At 37.5% G+C, this 19,299-nt stretch overlaps 1 protein-coding gene across 2 annotated transcripts in view; it reads right to left on the bottom strand.

Annotated features, from left to right (window-relative positions):
* ACVR2A (activin A receptor type 2A) overlaps nt 1–16,007 on the bottom strand; it is an 84,663-nt gene extending 68,656 nt beyond the window's left edge. Inside the window, exons 1-2 of one of the 2 annotated variants that reach the window (XM_045066545.1) lie at nt 15,868–16,007; nt 15,379–15,512 (exon numbers count right to left, since the gene is read on the bottom strand). In XM_045066545.1, coding sequence (XP_044922480.1) covers nt 15,379–15,433 — 55 coding nt within the window. In that variant the 5' untranslated portion in view covers nt 15,434–15,512; nt 15,868–16,007. Of the gene's footprint in view, nt 1–15,378; nt 15,652–15,867 lie in introns of those variants that run through there. The other variant, XM_013059051.2, reaches the window with a different exon arrangement.
* Nucleotides 16,008–19,299: the final 3,292 nt, after the last annotated feature.

Genomic DNA, 19,299 nt, shown 5'->3' with positions numbered 1-19,299 from the left:
TATCATTATCTCCATTTTCCAGATGGGAAAAATAACTTGATCACACAGCTAGAAAATAATGGAGCCAAAATACAAAACCAGGCGCTCTGGCTCCAGTGCTCTTAACCTACACTGAACACCAAGCACTACACTGAAAGAATCTAAAAGAACTCACAGTCAACTGATATAGATGGGCACATTAACATGCAATTCTAATACAGAATATGGTAAGGAGTACCACAGGGGTAACCAAGAAGGATAAAAATATTAAGTCCAAGTCTTCAGATATTACCTGTTGAAACTTACTCTATATAAATTAGTAATTCCCACTGTAAAATCAAGACCTCCAAACCAGCTTGAGAAAGATTAGCATATTTTATAGGGTTTGTCACCTATCCATTCAATTAACCAGGTATCTACCTGCCTGCTAGGTTTCCTTAATTTTCTAAGAACAATAATAGCCTTCCGATCAATCTTTTTCTTCCCAAGACAATTCCAAATCAAGTTAGAGATCAAAATTAGCATAAACTAGTTTTCACCATACTTGCTAACAAAGTATATAAGAGAGAAATGACTTAGACATTTAATATAATTTTTAAGTACTTAAAATGGGTAACTAAATCTGGACTGAGTATTGCTTAAGAGTAGCTTCTCCTTAATAACTAGAAAAGAACTATTCTCAATTAGCATATCAAAGCTACTAGTCTCCAATGCCAAGACTTCTGCTTGTAACTAGATTAACAGCGGCCCCTGTTTTACCTATACCCACTTCTAAATCGCCACCTGGGAATAGCCAACCCATTCAGATGGCCAGGTGGCCCTGCTACTTGGGTTTCCCTCCTTATTCTCCTTTCAACTAAAGACAAGATTATATTACTCCTCCTCACTAAACCTCATCCTCAAGCCCTTGTTGTTGCTGGTGTGAATTAAAAGCCCACACTGCTGGTGAGGTATGAAGGAGCAGGGCTAGCAGTACACATAGGGAAGAAGAAAAAATTAAGGCAAAATGATACAGACTCCTCCTTTCTTATACATCATATAGTTCTTCACACAGAGCTCCTAATCATTTTCTTCCAGTGGCCCTGTCCTAATACTTAAGCTAATGCTTTGTCTCAAGAAACCTGGTGAGTTGCCACCTATTAAGATTTTTTTTTTTTTGTCCTCTGAAACACAATGGAAGTCATACATAGCTTCATTCCCTACAGTAAAAACAATACAGTATAATGGAAGAAGTGCATATTCTAAAAAGTTAAGTGTCTGTTCTCATTTGTGACGCTCATTAGTTTAAGACCCCATCTTCTCATCTACAAAACAGATAACTACCTCAATAAAGCAACCCAAAACACACACTATACCCAGCAGTAAAGACTTCCTTTCAATTTTTCTTTTGGTTCTCTTATATAATAGGGGTTGGTACAGGGGAGATCTCAGGATCAATACAGGCTTTCAAACTTTCTGACCACAAACCACTGTAAGAAACACATTTTTCATTGTGATCCAGTACATATATACATATAATCACACACACGATACTATCTCACAAAATACTACCCTTACTATGTATGATCACTCTAATATTTTCTATTTTCTTTCTTCTCTCTGGTCCCCATGTGACCCTTTTCCCTCCACGCCCTCCTCCCTAATCACATACACAAATGTCTTTTTAGCCTCGTCATCATACCACCTGACTGGAGACCCAGGAAGCCAGACACTTTCCAGGTAGAAAAAGAGAGATCCTGGAAGAAGGAAATTCTGATAGGTGCTGAGGAGAAAGCCTGTCTTTCTTCTGGCCCAATAAAGAATACTATATCCATTTTCTCTCAGAAACAGTGTGACTGCTGAGGGGCAAAGTTGTACTGCTGGAATAAAAGACACTGGAGGTAAAAAAGGCTTGTAGATTAGTCTGGGAGAGAACTTACCCAAAATATGTGACAATGATCCTATAAGAAAATTCCTCCTAGGTTCCCAACAAAGTTTTTAAAACATAAAATACTTCTATGTTGGGAGAAGGGGTGCTATTTATACCGTGTCTTATGTTAGAGGTTGCTAAACTACTGCCCATGGATCAGATCCAGCCGGGAGCCTATTTTGTACAATCCCTGAACAACAATTTTTACATTTTTAAGTTGTTGAAAAAAAGTCAAAAGAATATTTTATGACACATGAAAATTACATAAAATTCAAATTCCATTATCTATAAAGTTTTATTAGAACACAGTCAGAATGATTCATTTATGTACTGTCTATAATGCTTTTGTGTTAAAACTGGCAGAGCTGATAGTTGCAAAAGAGATTGCCTAAAATACTTACTATCTGGCCCTTTACAAAAAGTCTGTGAACTCCTTAGTATTTGATTCAATATTCATTCACAAATATTGGTTAAGCACCTTTTATGTGTCAGACGCTGGGGAAACTACAGTAAGTCAGATACGGTCCCCTACTCCTAAGTATTCACTGAAGGCAAGTGAAAACAAAAGCTCCTAGGAATAAAAAGGGTCCTGGGATTCAGCCCTTATGGGCATCGGGCTCTCTGCTCAGCAGGGAGCCTGTTTCCTCCTCTCTTTCTGCCTGCCTCTCTGCCTATTTGTGATCTCTCTCTGTCAAATAAATAAATAAAATCTTTTAAAAAAAAAGACCTGAGCCGAAGGCAGCGGCTTAACCCACTGAGCCACCCAGGCGCCCAATAAATAAAATCTTTAAAAAAAAAAAAAAAAAAAAAAAAGCACTTGGTTTATTGTAGGAACCACTAAGGCAAAAGATGAACCTGGAGAAGGGCTATATCAAGCAATGCCTTTAAGGTCACTGTAAGCTTCAGACATTCCTCTAATACTTTACCATATATTCAGTTGTTTATAGAATTAACCCCTTTATTCACAATGTAAAAATAAATGTCTACTGATGAAGAATCACAAAGGCTGAATGAGAACTGTTATTATAGTTCACTTGAACCTAGCACTCTATTGCTCTCCTTGAAAAAAATCACTGCATTAATTACAAATATTTGGGGTTTTGGGGTAAGATTTTATTTATTTATTTGACAAAGTGAGAGAGGGAACACAAGCAGAGGGAGTGAGAGAGGGAGAAGGAGGCTTCCCGTGGAGCAGGGAGCCTGATGCAGGGCTGGATTCCAGAACCCTGGGATCATGACCTGAATTGAAAGCAGATGCTTAATAAATGAGCCACCCAGAAGCCCCAATTACAAATATGTGGAATAATAACTCAATGTTTACAAAGTTTCAAGTGTATATGTGAATGTGCTTGTGGTTATGTATGTCGCCTTTGATCCTCACCTTACTTTTGTCAGGTAGGTATTATGAACTCCATTTTACAGATGAAGAAATCAAGGTTATGGAATTTTTCCAAGTTCAAATGGTTTATCACACCATGGTAAAAAAAAGGCCCAACACCCAAGTTTTCTCCCTAAAGAATGTCTGCTCTTTTCTACTATACCAGTCCAAGAACTGCATAATTAATTACTTTCACTGAATTTGAGATGAAGGACCTTCTTAATTAATACTATTCACTTATAACAGCTACATTTGTACCAACAAGATTAACTTTTATTGCTATCAACTAGCCCTTACTCGCCAACAATAGATTCCAAAGGTAGAAAATTCTATAATCTGTAACAGACTAGGCTCTTCTGATTTCTTCTACTCTTTGGCTTGGTGAGCTGTTATCTTTCTCTATCACAGAAACAAGACTAGATATTAATTTAAAAATACTGTTTAATCAAAGCTGCTAAATATATGTTGCTAACTAGGATTACAATTCTTGGAGTGGGGCCATGCTCTGGCTACAATATTGCAAAAGGTAAGATCTGCAGATAAAAGATCAAAACCACCCTTCACTGATTCAAAAAGAAAGAAGTATAACCAACACTTCTCTTTTCCTAATCTTTTAATTTTATCCCATCTTTCTGAAGTGAGGATCAGCTTGAGTAGCTTATTCTCATAAAAATCACTCTGATAAAGGCAGTTACTAGAAAAAACAGTACCTGACACTGTTAGGCCCTCTCAGCAGTTAGAGCCTAATTTAATCATTTCTATTATTTCTAGCTCTCTCAGCTAGTAGACAATCTCTATTTACATTTCAACAAACAATTAGCAGTGACTTTCCTGATTCAACACCCAAACAAGGTTTATGTACCTCTAAAGAAATAAATAAGAGAATAAAAAAAGGTCAGCTGGTAAGATTTGTTATTTAACATTTATGCAGAATAAAAGGATGATCAGTAGCTATTTAATCATTTTCCCAGTCACAAAGAAAGGTGTTTTATTCTACTTCTGAATGCCTACTAATCAGGTAACTTTACTATTACCCTGTTCATCTTGTTTAAGTTATCTCACAATGGCCCTTATTCATTATTTATCATTCTCTTTTAACTTTGACTTTTCATTTCTCCCCATATTATTTTAAAGTGTACCTGCACAAGAAATTCCAAGTCTTAGCTTAAATAAAAACAATTAGCAAATTCTATTCACAAAAAAATGCAGTATGAAACTCCAGGACCAACGAACACAAAAATCTAGCCAACCTGTTATTTTTCTAGAACTACTTTACTTAAGGTAATAATAAATAAAATGGCCTATAATATTTACAGAGTGAAACTACACTTCTTTATAGAAGGTGGCTTACCAAAGACAGTTAGCTTTACCTGCTTCCATAATGAGAGAAACCAAATGAAAAGAGTCAGCCACCATTATATTTTTAAATTCAGTAAAGTTTAATGTCTCTTCTGGCTTTATCTCTATGTAATAATACAGTTTTTCCTAGTCAGAGATGATGCTGCTGAACTTCTGCCAATATAGAGTTGATTTCCCTGTGCCAAGCACCACCTCCCCCTCCTACCAACAGTACAGACTTGAAATCTTTCACAGATAAAAATATTCAAGCTGACTACTTAGAGTTAGAGGCCATAGCCCAGAGTAAAAATAAGAACCCACAGTATTAACTACTTATCCTTTCAGACTTTAAGACCTTGATAACCTGTAAAGTATCAAATTCCTAAGAATTAAGATAAAATATGTTGTTTCTACTTCTGAATTTTCAACAACACCAACAATAGAATATATTACATGTTTAAAATAAAAAGATGATCTTGTGAAAAAATAAGCATATTGAAAAGGTGTAAAGTTAAAGTTTCACAGAGAAACAGGAATGCTTAGTAAATAAGAATATAAATTAGCAAATGCACAAAATCTAAATATAGGAACTTTCCAGAAAAATTCAACAAACTCTGTGTTTTATTACCTCTTTTTTTTTAGCTTTTTTTTTTTTGAGATGATGTATTCAAATTTTTCAGATGCACAATAAGCCTATCCATTTATTTTTAAGAAATAATAAGTAGGACAAATATGGGATGACTAAGAAAATCTAAGAAGAAGACTGGTTAAGTACAGGCAAGTTTGAGAATACAATGTTCAGAGGTAGATAGGATCTTAGAGAATCTGTACAGTTTAGGTTAGATTGATAAAACGGCCTCCCACTCTCACCTCTTCGCTTCTACATACCTCCAATATATTCTCCAGAGAGCTCCCAAGTGATCTCAACATATAACCCAGATCTAGCTCCTCCTCAAAACTCTTTGCCCTTTGGATTTTATTCTAACTCCGTCCTACATTAGATCAAAGCCCTGCATGATCAGGTCCCTGTCTCTCTCTCTAGTCCTGAGCCTGGGTTCACTTCTTCAGGCAGGCAAGCAGGCTTCTACTTTATGCCAGAAACTGTGCTATCCCCGGAGGGTATTATGATAAAAGTGACACACCCCTCTAAAAGTTTATACTCCCATAGTGGAAAGTGCAGAGAATAAATAGGTAGATAAGCTAAGTAACTAGAGATTTGTGGTATGGATGTGAGGCAAATAGCTATCCTATGAGTACCCTGTTTGCTTCTGTCAGAATTCATATGGCAATCTGTAATTATTTTATTTATTTGGCTACTGACTTTAAGACTGTAAGCTCCATATGCGCATAATCATATCTGTCTTGTTCACTGCTGCATCCCAAGCACTTAGCAATGTCTAGCATGTAGTTCAACATTTGTTAATAAATGAATACTTAATTCACTCTCTTTAATTTAAGGATGAGTAAAGTGAGGTCTGAGTGATTGCCAAGGTGAAAGAAGAGTGAGTAACAAAATAGGTATCTGAATGAGACTCTTTTAAGTTTTAGTTCAAGATACTATTATATCACATTCAAAATACTGATCTCAAAACTTGAACGATTATGTTTTTGAAGCTTGTAGCTGTTACCCAAAAACAGACTTGAGAATCTTTCAAGACTTTACTTCTACATGAAAAATTTTAAAACACTTAAGTTTTAAGTGAAATTATGAAAATATTTTCAATTCCAATAAATAGAAAAGAAAATTTACTTTGAGGTTTCCTTTAATGCATTCTACAACAATGAGACCTTAAAGAACTCTGTTTAAAAAAAAAAATCTTATCTGAATGTTCTAGATATTTCCTGACTCCTTTTTGGCACTCTGTATTGATATATTCTTTGGCTAAATCAGTTAGTCAGAATATTATTTCATATTAATGGATAAGTAATTTACCAGCAAACTTAAAAATACCTCCCAAAAACTGAATCTATATTTTTAAATGTTTTACACACAATATTCTTAATAATGGGACTTTAAGATACGAATGAAGACAAATGAATATGGGTGTATGTAATATCTACTATGAACCAGCTACTGTGTTATAGGGCATATTATTTCATTAAATACATCTTTGTTCACAAATTTAAAAAATTAATCTAAGAGCTTTAGAAACTGGCCAAAATTTCATAATTCACCCATACCCACTTCTCTTAAAATAGTGCTTTGGAAAAAATTTGATTTATCATGTATAATCATATAGATGTGAAGATCACATATAATGATAACGACGTGAAGACCAAGAATTTCCCAATAAAGGTTTCATTTCTATAAAATATATATTATAAAGTTGCTAATCCTAGGTAGGAAAACTCCTCCCTCAAAGTTTTATATATAGATAGGCTTACTTTTATTACAATATGTAAAGATGGTTCGTTTTTTAAATGGTTTAAAAAACAACCACTCCCTAATGGGAACTTCTAATAATTATCTTATTGCTTTACATTTATTTTCTTCCACAAATTAGAGAATAAAATGATTCCCAATGTGACTATAGCTACTAAGAAAATAGTCAACCAAAGAAGAAAGTAAAAGAACGGTATTGAAAAGGTTAGGATTCAGAAACAAATAATGAATACCAAATCAAAAAAGTTTCTAAATCTACGGAAAATGACTTATGCAGATTTCAAAGAATGTAATCTGAATGGCCAGTATGAACAATAACTGTGATTACTATAATCTGACCATTATTTAAATACAAACAACATACTGAACCATGAGTGCTCAGAGTTCTTTACAATAAAGACATACCATCATAGTGTCTCTGCCCCCATAAAAGAACACTACATGTGCTCATCTTTTCTATGTATTCTATTTTTCCAAATCTATGTCTGTATTTTCATTCATGCTTATAATCTAAATCTATACCTGTCTGTAGAATTTCTTTAGTTATGAAAATGCTCCCTATTTTCTTCTGGTTTGATATTTCTTTACCAATTTTACTTAGTAGCACTACCATCCTACTTTAATCTTCAAACTGCTCTTCTATCCTATATTCCATATATATGTATGTGTATACATATACACATAATATATGATATTTTGGGGACCTCCATCAAGATCTGCATCTCTCTTAGTTTTAATTACTTTTCCTCTGATTTACCCACTCAAATGAGATCGTTTTACTTCTTCAAGCAATTATAAACATCTTCTCATCACATAAATCTCTTCCTCAGATTTAGTCAAAATTCCTTCATCTTGTCTTCTATCCATGGTCAAGTTTACTGGCAAATGCTCTCTGTGCTCCTGGATTCTATTTTGTGCCTTTTCCTTCATATTAAGATAAACATCCCTCTCAACCCTGCCAAGACATTTTTCCCCCATTATTAAGATCTATGTCCTCCAGCAAGCCTTCCCTGAATGAAGAAAAATGTTAACTCTTCAAAATTACAATCTAATTTTGTTTTGGAAACTTTGTGTATCCTTAATTTATGCAGAGAATCCATAAGAAATAAGAGCTCAGCCAGAGCAGGTCCATGTTCTCTCTTAGGACCAGTTTTCCCTATATTCTGTACCTAAGTACACATTCTCTATTGTAGATTAAATAATGAGCACGTTTTTCGGTACACATACTTTTCAATGCACATGTTTACTACGCAGTTTCCTTCTCAGAGAATTCGATAGAATAAGGGATTGCTGAACTAGGTCACTATTTCTTAGGAATTTAGAATCCATTAGTTGATCATTGAATTAATTAATGGATTACAATAAAAAAATTAGTGAAACAGAATATAAAAATAAAAGCCTTACACACAGTAAGAGCTAGTTCTCAAAACTTCTACTTCTGATATATATACATATTTATGTAAATGGGAACTGCATTATGAAGCAATGTGTATTTCTTTCTGTGGGTTATGGTCAAAAAAGCTGAAAGACACAGAACCTGAAGATCTCTAAAATGCCTTCTAAACTGTGTGATTCAAATTATATTAAAAGATTTTATCTAAGGATCAGAAACACAGCATGTTAAAAAAGTGAACAGAACTTAAGGTACCCAAAAACAACCAGCAAAATCATTTTCTCTTAATAAAATATTACTATTAAACTCTAACCTTAAGATTATAGAATCATAAAGCTTTTAGAAAAGGAAAAAAGTTCAGAAACAATCTAATTCAAGTTTACTGCTTTAATACATAAATGGAAAACCCAGGCCCAGAAATGAAAAAAATTCAGTTCATTCATTAACTAAACATTTCTTCAGCACCTATTATGTGCCAGGTTCTAGGACTGGGTCTGTAGATAAAGAGAAGATGTCTTCAAAGAGCTCACAGTCTAACATGTATAGAGATAAATAAACGTTTGCAATAATTACTGGAATAAAGGTCATTTAGAATAGGAAGCAACTAAATATGGGTTGGGTGGCATAAAAATTGTTTCTAAACAGGTGATACTTCTTAGTCTTAAAATAAGGAGTTTTAGTCTTAAAAAACAAGGAGTTTTAGTCTTGGTCTTAAAAACAAGGAGTTAGCCAGGTAAAGGAGGAAGAACTAACCTATACAAAGGTACCATACTGATATACAATAAAGGATGACGCATTCAAAAAACTGCGAGTCAAGTTTGTATAGCTGGAATATAGGACTTATGCTAAGGAGGAGAGACAACAGAATACCTAGTATTTATGTGATATTTAATCTTCAAACCACTCTCTGAGGTAGTCACTATTAATACCCCCACTTTGCAGATGATAAAACTGAATCACAAAAGGTAAAGTGATTTGCCCAAGGTTAAACTGAGAAGCCAGGATGTAAACATAGGAAGTCTAACTCCAGAGCCCATCCTCCAAGCCACTATACCAAGAGTTTAAAGAACACAAGCAGGAACCAAATGACAAAGCACCATTCTAAGTACAAGCAATTCTAAGACTAGATTTTAGGCTAAAGATGACTTACAGGGAAATGTTTAAAGCAGGAGTGACATATTTAGATTTATTTTTTAATGAGGTCAACTGGAAGTTATATGTGGACAGAAAGGGAGAGGACGCAATGATAGGAACCCAGTCTTAACTAGAAAAGTACTACAATAATTCAGGTAAGAAAAATGATAGATGAGCTGGACAGTGGCAGTGCTGACACCAGAACCAGAGTCTACTGACCACTGTGATCACATTCTTGTCCAGTATCCAAAAGAACCTCCAAATTTTTTCCTTTAAGCCCACCATTCTAATAGTTTTTAAAAATCCAACCTCAAAGACAATACATTTCTTTTAGACCCTTCATTAAACAAAACGTGATACTAGATGCATTTAGATATATCATATTTAGATCATATTTAGATATATGAAAGTGACTAACAGAAATCCAGTTGGAGAATGACAGAAAGTCAATTGCTATCTACAGTAGTTTCTTTACCTTCTTGACTTCTTCTCCTTCCTATATACACTATTACTGGAACTTTCATGTTCAATAGTCAATTTGAAATCAATGTTCTGTCTAGACATGAGCATTATAACCTAACAGAATTAAATCTACCACAGAGGAAGTCTGTGGTCCCAGCTGTGGCAATAAATATATTCTCTGGTCTGGTCAAATTTTGGCTTAAACAGAGATGAGGAATGAACAACAACAAAAGGCAGACTTTTTGAAAGTAGCAAAGAGTTAAAGAAAACCAAATATTTTAAAAAGGAGTAAGAGTAGGGCACCAGGGTGGCTCAGTGGGTTAAGTGATGGACTCTTGACTTCCTGTCAAGGAGATCAAGCCCTGTGTTGCGCCTGTCTCCCTCTGCCCCTCTCCCCTTCAAAAAAAGGTTATAAGAGCAATCTACAGTTGAAACCACTGGATTCCAAAAGAGTAACACTACTCCCAAGTGTGTGTGTGATATCTCAGAAAACCAACAAATGAAAGAACAGTAGAAAAGACTATCTGGTCAATTCTCAAACATTCTCAATTGAGTCTGTTTTCATTTAAATCATATGTGAGCCCTCTTGAGCCACACCTGATGCTAAGCAACAAGTGGGTTCCACAAGCAAAGCAGCCTACAGAACAGGGAAGTACAGAAGGAAAAAAAAGAATATAAACAAAGCAGGCATAAAGAGGAAAAGAAATGGAAGAAAGTATGAGTTACAGAATAACAGAATAAAAAGTGAAAGAGTACTACTGACCCTAATATCAAATATTGCTAAGCTTACCTAAATTACTATCTAAGAGAAACTATGCAGGACACATAGCCACATAAGACAGCATGAAAAGACAAATACAAACCACAGGCTTTTGAGACACCAAAGATGAGAAATAAGAGCATACTACTTAAAAAGTAAAAAAGCAAGAAAATAATTTTAGAATATAAAGGAACATTTAGAGATTATTAAAATCTCATTTGGTTTAGTTGTGCTTTACTTCTCATGAAACAGTGAACCCAAAAGGTGAAGATGTCAGTAGTACCAAAGATATATATGTATGGGGAGGTGTGTTACAAAGATAGTATGAAGCTTATTTGCATACTTTTTGTGGGAGTGATTTCAGAATTTTTCTTTTCAATGGTGTAATGCTACTTACACTTTTTCACTTTAATTCTTATCCTGGCTAGGTTCACTTCCTTAAAACCAGAGTTCAAAACAAAGTAAGCATTTATTAATTATGGTCAATTTTTAACCTTAAGAAGGACAAGGGTCTACGATAGATCATAGAATATTAATTAGTATAACCTAAATGAGTCTAATGATAACCAAAACCCAACCAATGATTCTCCAGAAAACTATGTAATTAAGAAACCACTTTAAAACTTTCTTCAAATTAAAGAACAGAAGAAAAAAAAAAAAAGCCTTAAAAAAAAAAAAAAAGAATCACACCCTGAATTTATACTTTGAGATCTTTCAGGCACATGTAATAGTGAACATATTTCTTCCATATGAAACTTACAAAACTTTTCTGTACCATGTTAGTCTCTCTCTCCCTCTCTCTCTCACACACACAACCCAGCTGCCACCACACAGTTCAAACAGTGATTTTAATAAGGATAAAAGGAAATATCCTTAAAGATAATTATCACAGCAAAGAAACTACTGGATCAAAAGCAAATATAACTAAATCTGATACTTCAAGCAATTATTCATCCTATTCAGGAATATACAGTCTTCATGGGCTTTCCATCACAGCAAAGCAATGGGTCTGGAGAGTTTATTCAAAACTTAGCAAATTATTTTTATTAAAATATCATAAGATGAAATAACATGTACACCAATAGTCCGTTTTTCTAATATAATCATTCTAATTCTAAAAGACAATGAAAAGATGAAAGCTTTCAATACAAAATCACCTCAAGATCAACAGCATATCCTTATAAAATTTGGATGATTGTGGGAATGGAAAGCAGGACCCTTTTATTAATATAATAATACTTTTAAAAATGAAGAGTTTAGAGTAAGGCTTCTCAACCTCAATGTTATTGACATTTTGAGCCACGTAACTCTTCATTGTGTAAGGCTGTCCTGTGCATTATGGGATAATTAGCAGCATTCCTGCCCTTTACCCACTAGATGCTAGTAGCATATAGTACCCCACAGTTGTGACAACCAAATATGTCTTCAAATGCCTCCTAGGAGAGGTGTAGGGGCAGAGAGCAAAAGACACCCAAACTTGAGAAATACTGGCTTACAAGTAGAAAAAAAATCAACAAGAATTGGTAGGGGAGGGAGTTTGTTTTGTTTCTCTTCTGGTTTTGATGTTCTAATATACTGTATTTGAATTTGATCACAGACTACATTTAAGCAGTTCTGCCTGCAGAAAAGAAAGCATTTAATATCTAACACTTGTTAGCCAAAGTTCAGTGGAGTCTCAGAAGATTCACTATACTGCCAATTCTCCCTCCAACTGCACATATACTTGCTCACAGAAACATACATAGGCGTGCGTGTGTGCACACGCACACACACACACACACTCTCTATTGCCTAAGTGAAGTAAAGGAAATGCATAAAATTACTTTATCTCCATTTCTTATTTCATCGAATATATGGACCAGACTGCTCCAGTCTGCACAGAAATTCAAACAAATTCTCAACTTAGTGCAACTCAAATACCACAGTAGCTCATCATTCTAGGTAGGATAAACCTAAGTACTAGAGCAAGAATTAAACCCACAGTTTAACAAATGGTGAAGATACAAATTAACCACAATGCTTTAAAAACAAACAAAAAATCTAAGTACATTTGTGTTTTAAAACAGAATCTGAGAAAGGATAAGAAGAATGAAAAAGTCCAAATAGGGAAGGAATCTGAAGGCATTTGAAGATGAAAGCATAACTCAAAAATGTTTTCTCTGGAATTACATGAAGAAATTATATACTTGGTCATATCGTACAGGATTAGTATGCAAAATCAGTCTTCTAGTATATATACCATGGGATGGAAACTGAAAATCAAAGTCTGCAAAATACTAAAGAAAACAGTAAACATTCATCCTAAAAACCTGAAATACAACAGTTCTTTACTACAATTTTTCATTTGCTTAAAAAAAAATCAAATATCCAGAAACAAAAAACTGACAACTTAAGAAATTTTTAAATTCTCATGAAAACAGTCATCCTCATGCTTCCAGCATGCCCGCTTACATATTACATAGAAAAATCAATTAAAAAAAGAAACATAATAATCTTTTAAAGTGTATTTAATTCATAACAAAGCCTTTTAAAAATCAGATATTTTAGGTACTAAAAATCTTCATACATAAATATGGATTAAAGTCTTTAAGATGATTTCAATTATCTTCAATAGAATTATATTTTAGTTCAATTAGGAATTATTTGAAAAAAAACTAAGCAACATTTATTACCAGTTTTATGTAATTCTGTGTGCTATATATATATATATATATGCTCTACAGCAAGAAAACTACTGTATTTCAAAATTTTAGGTATTAACCTCCTGGCCCACGGAAAATAATCCTACAAAAAACTAATGCTCTATTCTTTTTACTTCTAAACCAAGCAGAGGAAGCTGTAAGATCTGTAGCGACAGCCTGCTTTCTCAGAAGTAATACCTTGAGACTCCTCAAGAATAACCCCCTTCACCAATTAGTGTGATTCAGGTGGGTTTGGGAGGGAATAATGTCCACAATTCCTTGGTCAGTGGCCATGATGCCCCTCCTCCTCAAGGGCAAGAGATCAGAGAAAGGGATTTGAACAAGAGGAGTTCACCAACCAGAACATACAGAAACACAGAAGAGAGAGTACTACAGGAAAAATAAAAACTACACAGTTAAGTCATGTTACAAAAGCAAGAGGTTTAATGTTATCAAGGTATTCATTCATTTCAGAGAGACCATTGTTTATCTTCCTCCCCAAACCGCGCACAAAAAGAACTGTCAGCCTGCCTTAAGCATGTTCCTTCTTCCATTTAAACAGACATGATTCTTTGGTTAATCTCTGGCAATGATCGCCATTTCACAACACATTTAGCCCACCCGGAACTGATCAATACCACTACAGACATAAGACTAGACTTTATCCATTTATTAACCACAAGGAAATGAACCATTCAGCAAAATTCTATACATTACAAAAGATTCTATTAAAAGAGGGGGTTGGGAAGATGGACACACACACACACACCACAGAGGTACACAAAGAAAAGACTAACACCCTCTAATTTCCCTCTAGCAAAGGAGATAAAGACATGGCCATGAAACCTGTCAATTCGTCCCCCCCCCCCATAATTCTCTCTCACAACCTAGTAACTGAATATACTGAATTTTATGGCCAAGAGATCCATTGCGACTTTAAAATTGTTTCATCTATCAAACAAACTCCCCTGTTATGTACATTTGCACACCTTTGAGCTAGGTTGTATTCATTTACAGAATTTCAAATATAAAAGACTAGATAGTTTTCCAACCACTGGTTGCAAGCATAGAACGTTCTCACAAAATCAAAATTTCAAATAAAAAAGGACCTAATTATTCTTCCAACCTTGGGCCAAAACCTATTTTATGACTATAGCGTATTTGACAGTATGAACAATCTCAAATGGCTGCTCTAAACCAAAAACAATGCTTCAATACAACGCGTTTAAAATAAGTATTCCGTAGGTAAGCAAAATCTATGCCAGAAAAGAGCACATAAATGGTGGTTGAAAGCCAGCACATTACCAACACAGCAGCATACCTTTTCTGCACTGGGTTATTGTTAATACTCCAACAACAACAACTATAACTATTTTTAACACTGCTGGACACTGAAGTTTAAGAAAACATAAGGGGGGACCCAGATGAAATTGCTGATATGATGCATTGTTTCTCACGGTCAAAATTAAGTAACAACTGCCCAGATTTCTGTCGTGATAGTCACTGGTGAAGCACTAATTAAAAGACCATTAAAATAAAACACCCTTATTTTGGAGAATGCCACACTAAATGGCATTTTGGAAAACGCCTTTCGGGTCTCAAACCTTTGCATAGATTGTCACTTGTGGTATTTGTGGCTTAACTGCAACCCAACCAGCGCTGTCATCCAATGTTATGGCCACAAACCATGACTTTCTCACTTCCACAACAGAGCAGTCACTCTTATCAGTTCGCCAACCTAACTCAAAACGAGAAGCATTCATGGAGATGTCCAGATCACAATCAGACCTGGGGGGTCGGAGCCGAGGGGCTCCAGGTCGGGGAAAACCTCCCCGGGCTCCACTGGAGCTCGCGGACCCAACAACAACCGCGGCCAACAACAACCGCGGCCGCCAGCAGCGGCGGCGGCGGTGGCGGCAGCAGCAGCAGCAGCCCTGCCGCGCCACGCTCCATGCACCTACCTGAAGAACAAGAGATAAGAAAGACGGCAAACGCCAACTTTGCAGCAGCTCCCATTTTCCCGAGGCGCCGGGGAATCCGTAGGAAGTTCTCGCTAGATATCCAGTTCCCTGGGTCTTCCTCGGAGACAAACCTCCTGGTGTAAAATCAACCGTCATAAAACATATTCGGAAGCCCCGACCAAAAAAACGTTCACGGGGTTGAGAAAAAGAAAAAAAAAAGGGGGGGGGGAGCACAACAATAAAAAAAAAAAAAATGCACCACGGGGGAAAAACCGCCACACACACGCACAACACACAAAACCAAACAACGAAAAGCCAACAACAACAAAAGCGCGTTTAAATCACTGTCAAAATCACTGTCAGCTCCGCTCGCCTCTCCGGTCTCTCCGAACAAAACGCCAGGCTGAGGCGACGAGGCGGCGGCGGCGGTGGCGTCCGCTGCCGCCCGGACAGTCCGGGAACCGAGCTGGGTCCGACGTCCGGACCGACCTTCAACCCGGACACCCAAAGTCCGCGGACCACTGGCGGCCAAGCTCTCGGCCGTGGCGGCCGAGGCAGCTGCGGCGCGGAGAAGGAGCAGCGGGCGGCGGCGGCGGCAGCGGTGCTAGCGGCGGCCAAGTTCTGGTCCAGGCTCTGGCTCCGGCTCCGGGCTCCGGGCTCGGCCGCGTTTTCGGTCCCCTGGCCTCCGCCGGCCCCGCCCCCCAGACTTCCGGTTCCGGTCCGAAGCTGGAAGCCGGGCACCGCGGAGAAACGCTCCGCCGCGGCGCGGCGGCGGCGGCAGTAGGGCAGCAGCAGCGGCGGCGGCGGCGACGGCGGCAGCGGCGGCCCGGCGCAGCGCGCGTGCCGGGCCGGGAGCGCGAGGAGATTGTCGGGGAAGCGAGGCGGGAGCGGGGGAGGGGTGAGTGCGAGGGCGGGGCCGGCTGGAGGGCGAGGAGGCGGGGCGGATGGAGGCTCGCTACCGCGAGGCCTCGGCGTCCGGCCTGCTTGGCCTCCTGGGCTGTGGGGCTCGAGTGGGTGGGTGACTTGATGCAGTCGGGGACGTGGAGCGCCCGGTTTTCTAATTGCGCCCCACTGGCCTCTCTGGAACGTACACCAGCCTGATCAATGGGAACCCAAGAGAAACCGGAGCCTGAGGCGGGGTGGGTGGCCGGTGACTCCGAGGGGTGTCTGCGGCGCCCTGTCTTTCCTCTGGGGGGACGCCTCGTCCGCACGGAGACTCGGGGCGCCGGAAAGCCGGGGGTGTGAGCCGGTCTGCCGCGCCCGCGAAGCTGCCTTAGCGAGCTCGGTGAGCGCGCGAGCTGGTGGTTGTGCTCCCCAGTCTTAGGTCCGCGTCCCACCCCTGTACCTACTGCTTAAGCGTTTTGTCTTTCGGCTAAAAGAGAAAAGAAGGGGGAAGACCAGCGGAGGATGGGCTGTCAGTCCGGTCAGGATGTCCGTGGCATTATCACGGTGTGCAATTTGAGTCCATTCCTACCATCCCTTTTATACACAAAGCATTGTGTTGAGGACTGTTCTGCATGTAATAGATTCACAAACATTACGTGCCAAAGAAAACCTGCGCATTTCGATCGACACATTGGATGGTCAGACAAGTGTTTACTTTTTCAAATTTTAGTTTTTTGGAGGCTTAAATTTTACCTCTTAATCCAGGTCAGTTGTTTACAAGGTGCCGTGCTAGGCATGGAATGGGATCCCAAATGTAAAAGTAGGATCCCTACCTCAAGGAACTCACAGTATTTGCTGTACTTGAAGTTGGCTATAGAATACAAACTAATGACAGTATTAAAGGTACTAGCTTTCTCATTTACCACACTTCAGCGAGCTCTGTGAAGGTAGGGATCCTAAGTCTTCTCCATTTTATGCCAGCACTCAGAGTGTCTAGCATGTGATAGGTGGTTACTAAATAATTGTATAGATGACTAGGGGATTACTGCCTTTTCTTAGACACAAAATTCTTGCATGTACTCTACAATTTTTTAAATTTTTATTAATAAAAAATAATAAAACAACTGTACCGTATGGCTAACTCGTGTTTTACTGGTGGTTTACTGATTCCCACATTTTTCCCACAAAGCCAAACCTTCCCTCTAGTATTTATAGTGTTTTATTTTTCTCTTCCTCTAAATTACTCTATATTTCTGTCTATTAAGTTCATCCTGTAATTATCTGCCCATTTCTACAACTTGTCAAGGTTATTAGTAATTACTGTGACTCTTTAAACTCTCTCCAAGATTTCCAGTTCTCAAGTTGTGATGCTCAGAATCTGACTGATAATTGTGCAACAGTTAAGAAAAGTCCCAAATTGGTCTTCAAGGTGTCTAAATGATCTCATATTATGAAATTCTCTGGACTTTGTAAGCTGGTTGGAGGAATAGATATAAACTTTCTTCCATTTTCTAGTTTCACTAATAGCTGCCACTAATGTTTCAGGAATGGAAGAGTGTATTTAGATCATTCAGGAATTTGATGTCGGTTATACCCTGGATCAGGCCTCACTATTGTCTTATCTCTGCATCACTTCCATATTTCTTGAATTGTGAAACCAGAGCAAGTGGAATAACTGGAATAACCAGTAGTAGGACTAAAACGCGAGAATATGTTCCTTATTTTACCACCTAAATATGTCAGTAAAAGAATATGAGAAGAAGAAAATCATGTTTCAGTAGTATGAAAGGGGAGCAACAAGTTGAAGTCCTCACTTATTCTTATAAGGAGTTTAACCCCATGTGAGAAGTTAATATCCACTAACAATAGATACCTATTTTGTCCCTAAAATCCCCCATCCTCTGTGTATTTTTAAGAATTAAAAAATAATTTAACCCAATAAGACAGAGTATGTAAATAAATTCCCACTGGAATTCCAAAGCTTAAAAAAAAGACAGAGGTAGCAGCAATTAACCCTACTGGCCCTCTTTCTTTACTATTTCTAGAATCACTTTCTCTTAATCTACAAATCTGACATCTCTCTAACACTGCAAGCTGTACAAACTGAGTTTAGGAAGAAACGTGAAAGGAACTTTGGTCTTCCAGAGCATTAGACAATTATATGTCAAACATCTTTACGTAACACCACTCAATCGCCATACCTGAGACCCAGGCTTATAGCCACTCCATTGCTAGAATTTCAGGTCCAGATTTCTGAGAAGAAATTCAATTGAACTAAGTCTTTCCCAGCTGAAAGAATCTTGAGAGGCCGATCTAATCTAGAAATTCAAGTGTGTGTTGGCTAGATGAGGAGACAGAGATATACAAGTGTTATAGACTGCTTCCAAAATAAAGGATGATTTATTTTGCTAGGAACTCATCTGGCTCAAAAAGGTATGGATTAAGTTTAAATCTTCACTCTGAAATAGGGCTGGAATTGAATTAGGCCAGATTTGAACTTGCCTTTGAGATTGAATGGTATGCCATATATTGTGAAGAAATTCACTGAAAGGTATTCACCTGCTTGTAGACATACCAACAGCCACATATAAGCATAGACATGCCAAATCTCTCTTCCTTCATCTTCAGAAAAGTGACAAAATTCCTTTGGAGCATGAAGGATGTTGGATTTCCCTTAGTTGAAGGATTTAAAAGTATTTCTGCTGCTTTCTATACACTATATACATTTGTATAAGTATATAAAAGTATACTATAAAGTTACTATAAAAGTCTACTCCTGTGCTCAAATTGCAAATAACATATTCCTGAAGTGGCATAAGTAATTAATTTCTCATAATGCTGTAAGGCATAATACATGGGGGAAAATTTGGTAACGTGGTAAGTCAAAGGAAGGCAAATAATAGCATATCTCCCATGAACATTCTCCTCTCCCTAAATATTCAACATGGGAATTAAATTCCCTATATCCTAGCTTTTGCTACTATTATTCCTCTTTTTTTACTTAGGTCTAGTCATAGCATTGCACTATGCCAGTGA

This window comes from Mustela putorius, unplaced genomic scaffold, assembly GCF_011764305.1.
Source record: "Mustela putorius furo isolate JIRA1106 unplaced genomic scaffold, ASM1176430v1.1 tig00003867_pilon_pilon_pilon, whole genome shotgun sequence".
Lineage (NCBI taxonomy): Eukaryota > Metazoa > Chordata > Mammalia > Carnivora > Mustelidae > Mustela > Mustela putorius.
The sequence above is the reverse complement of the archived record's forward strand: the minus strand, read 5'-3'. Positions and strand labels throughout refer to the sequence as shown.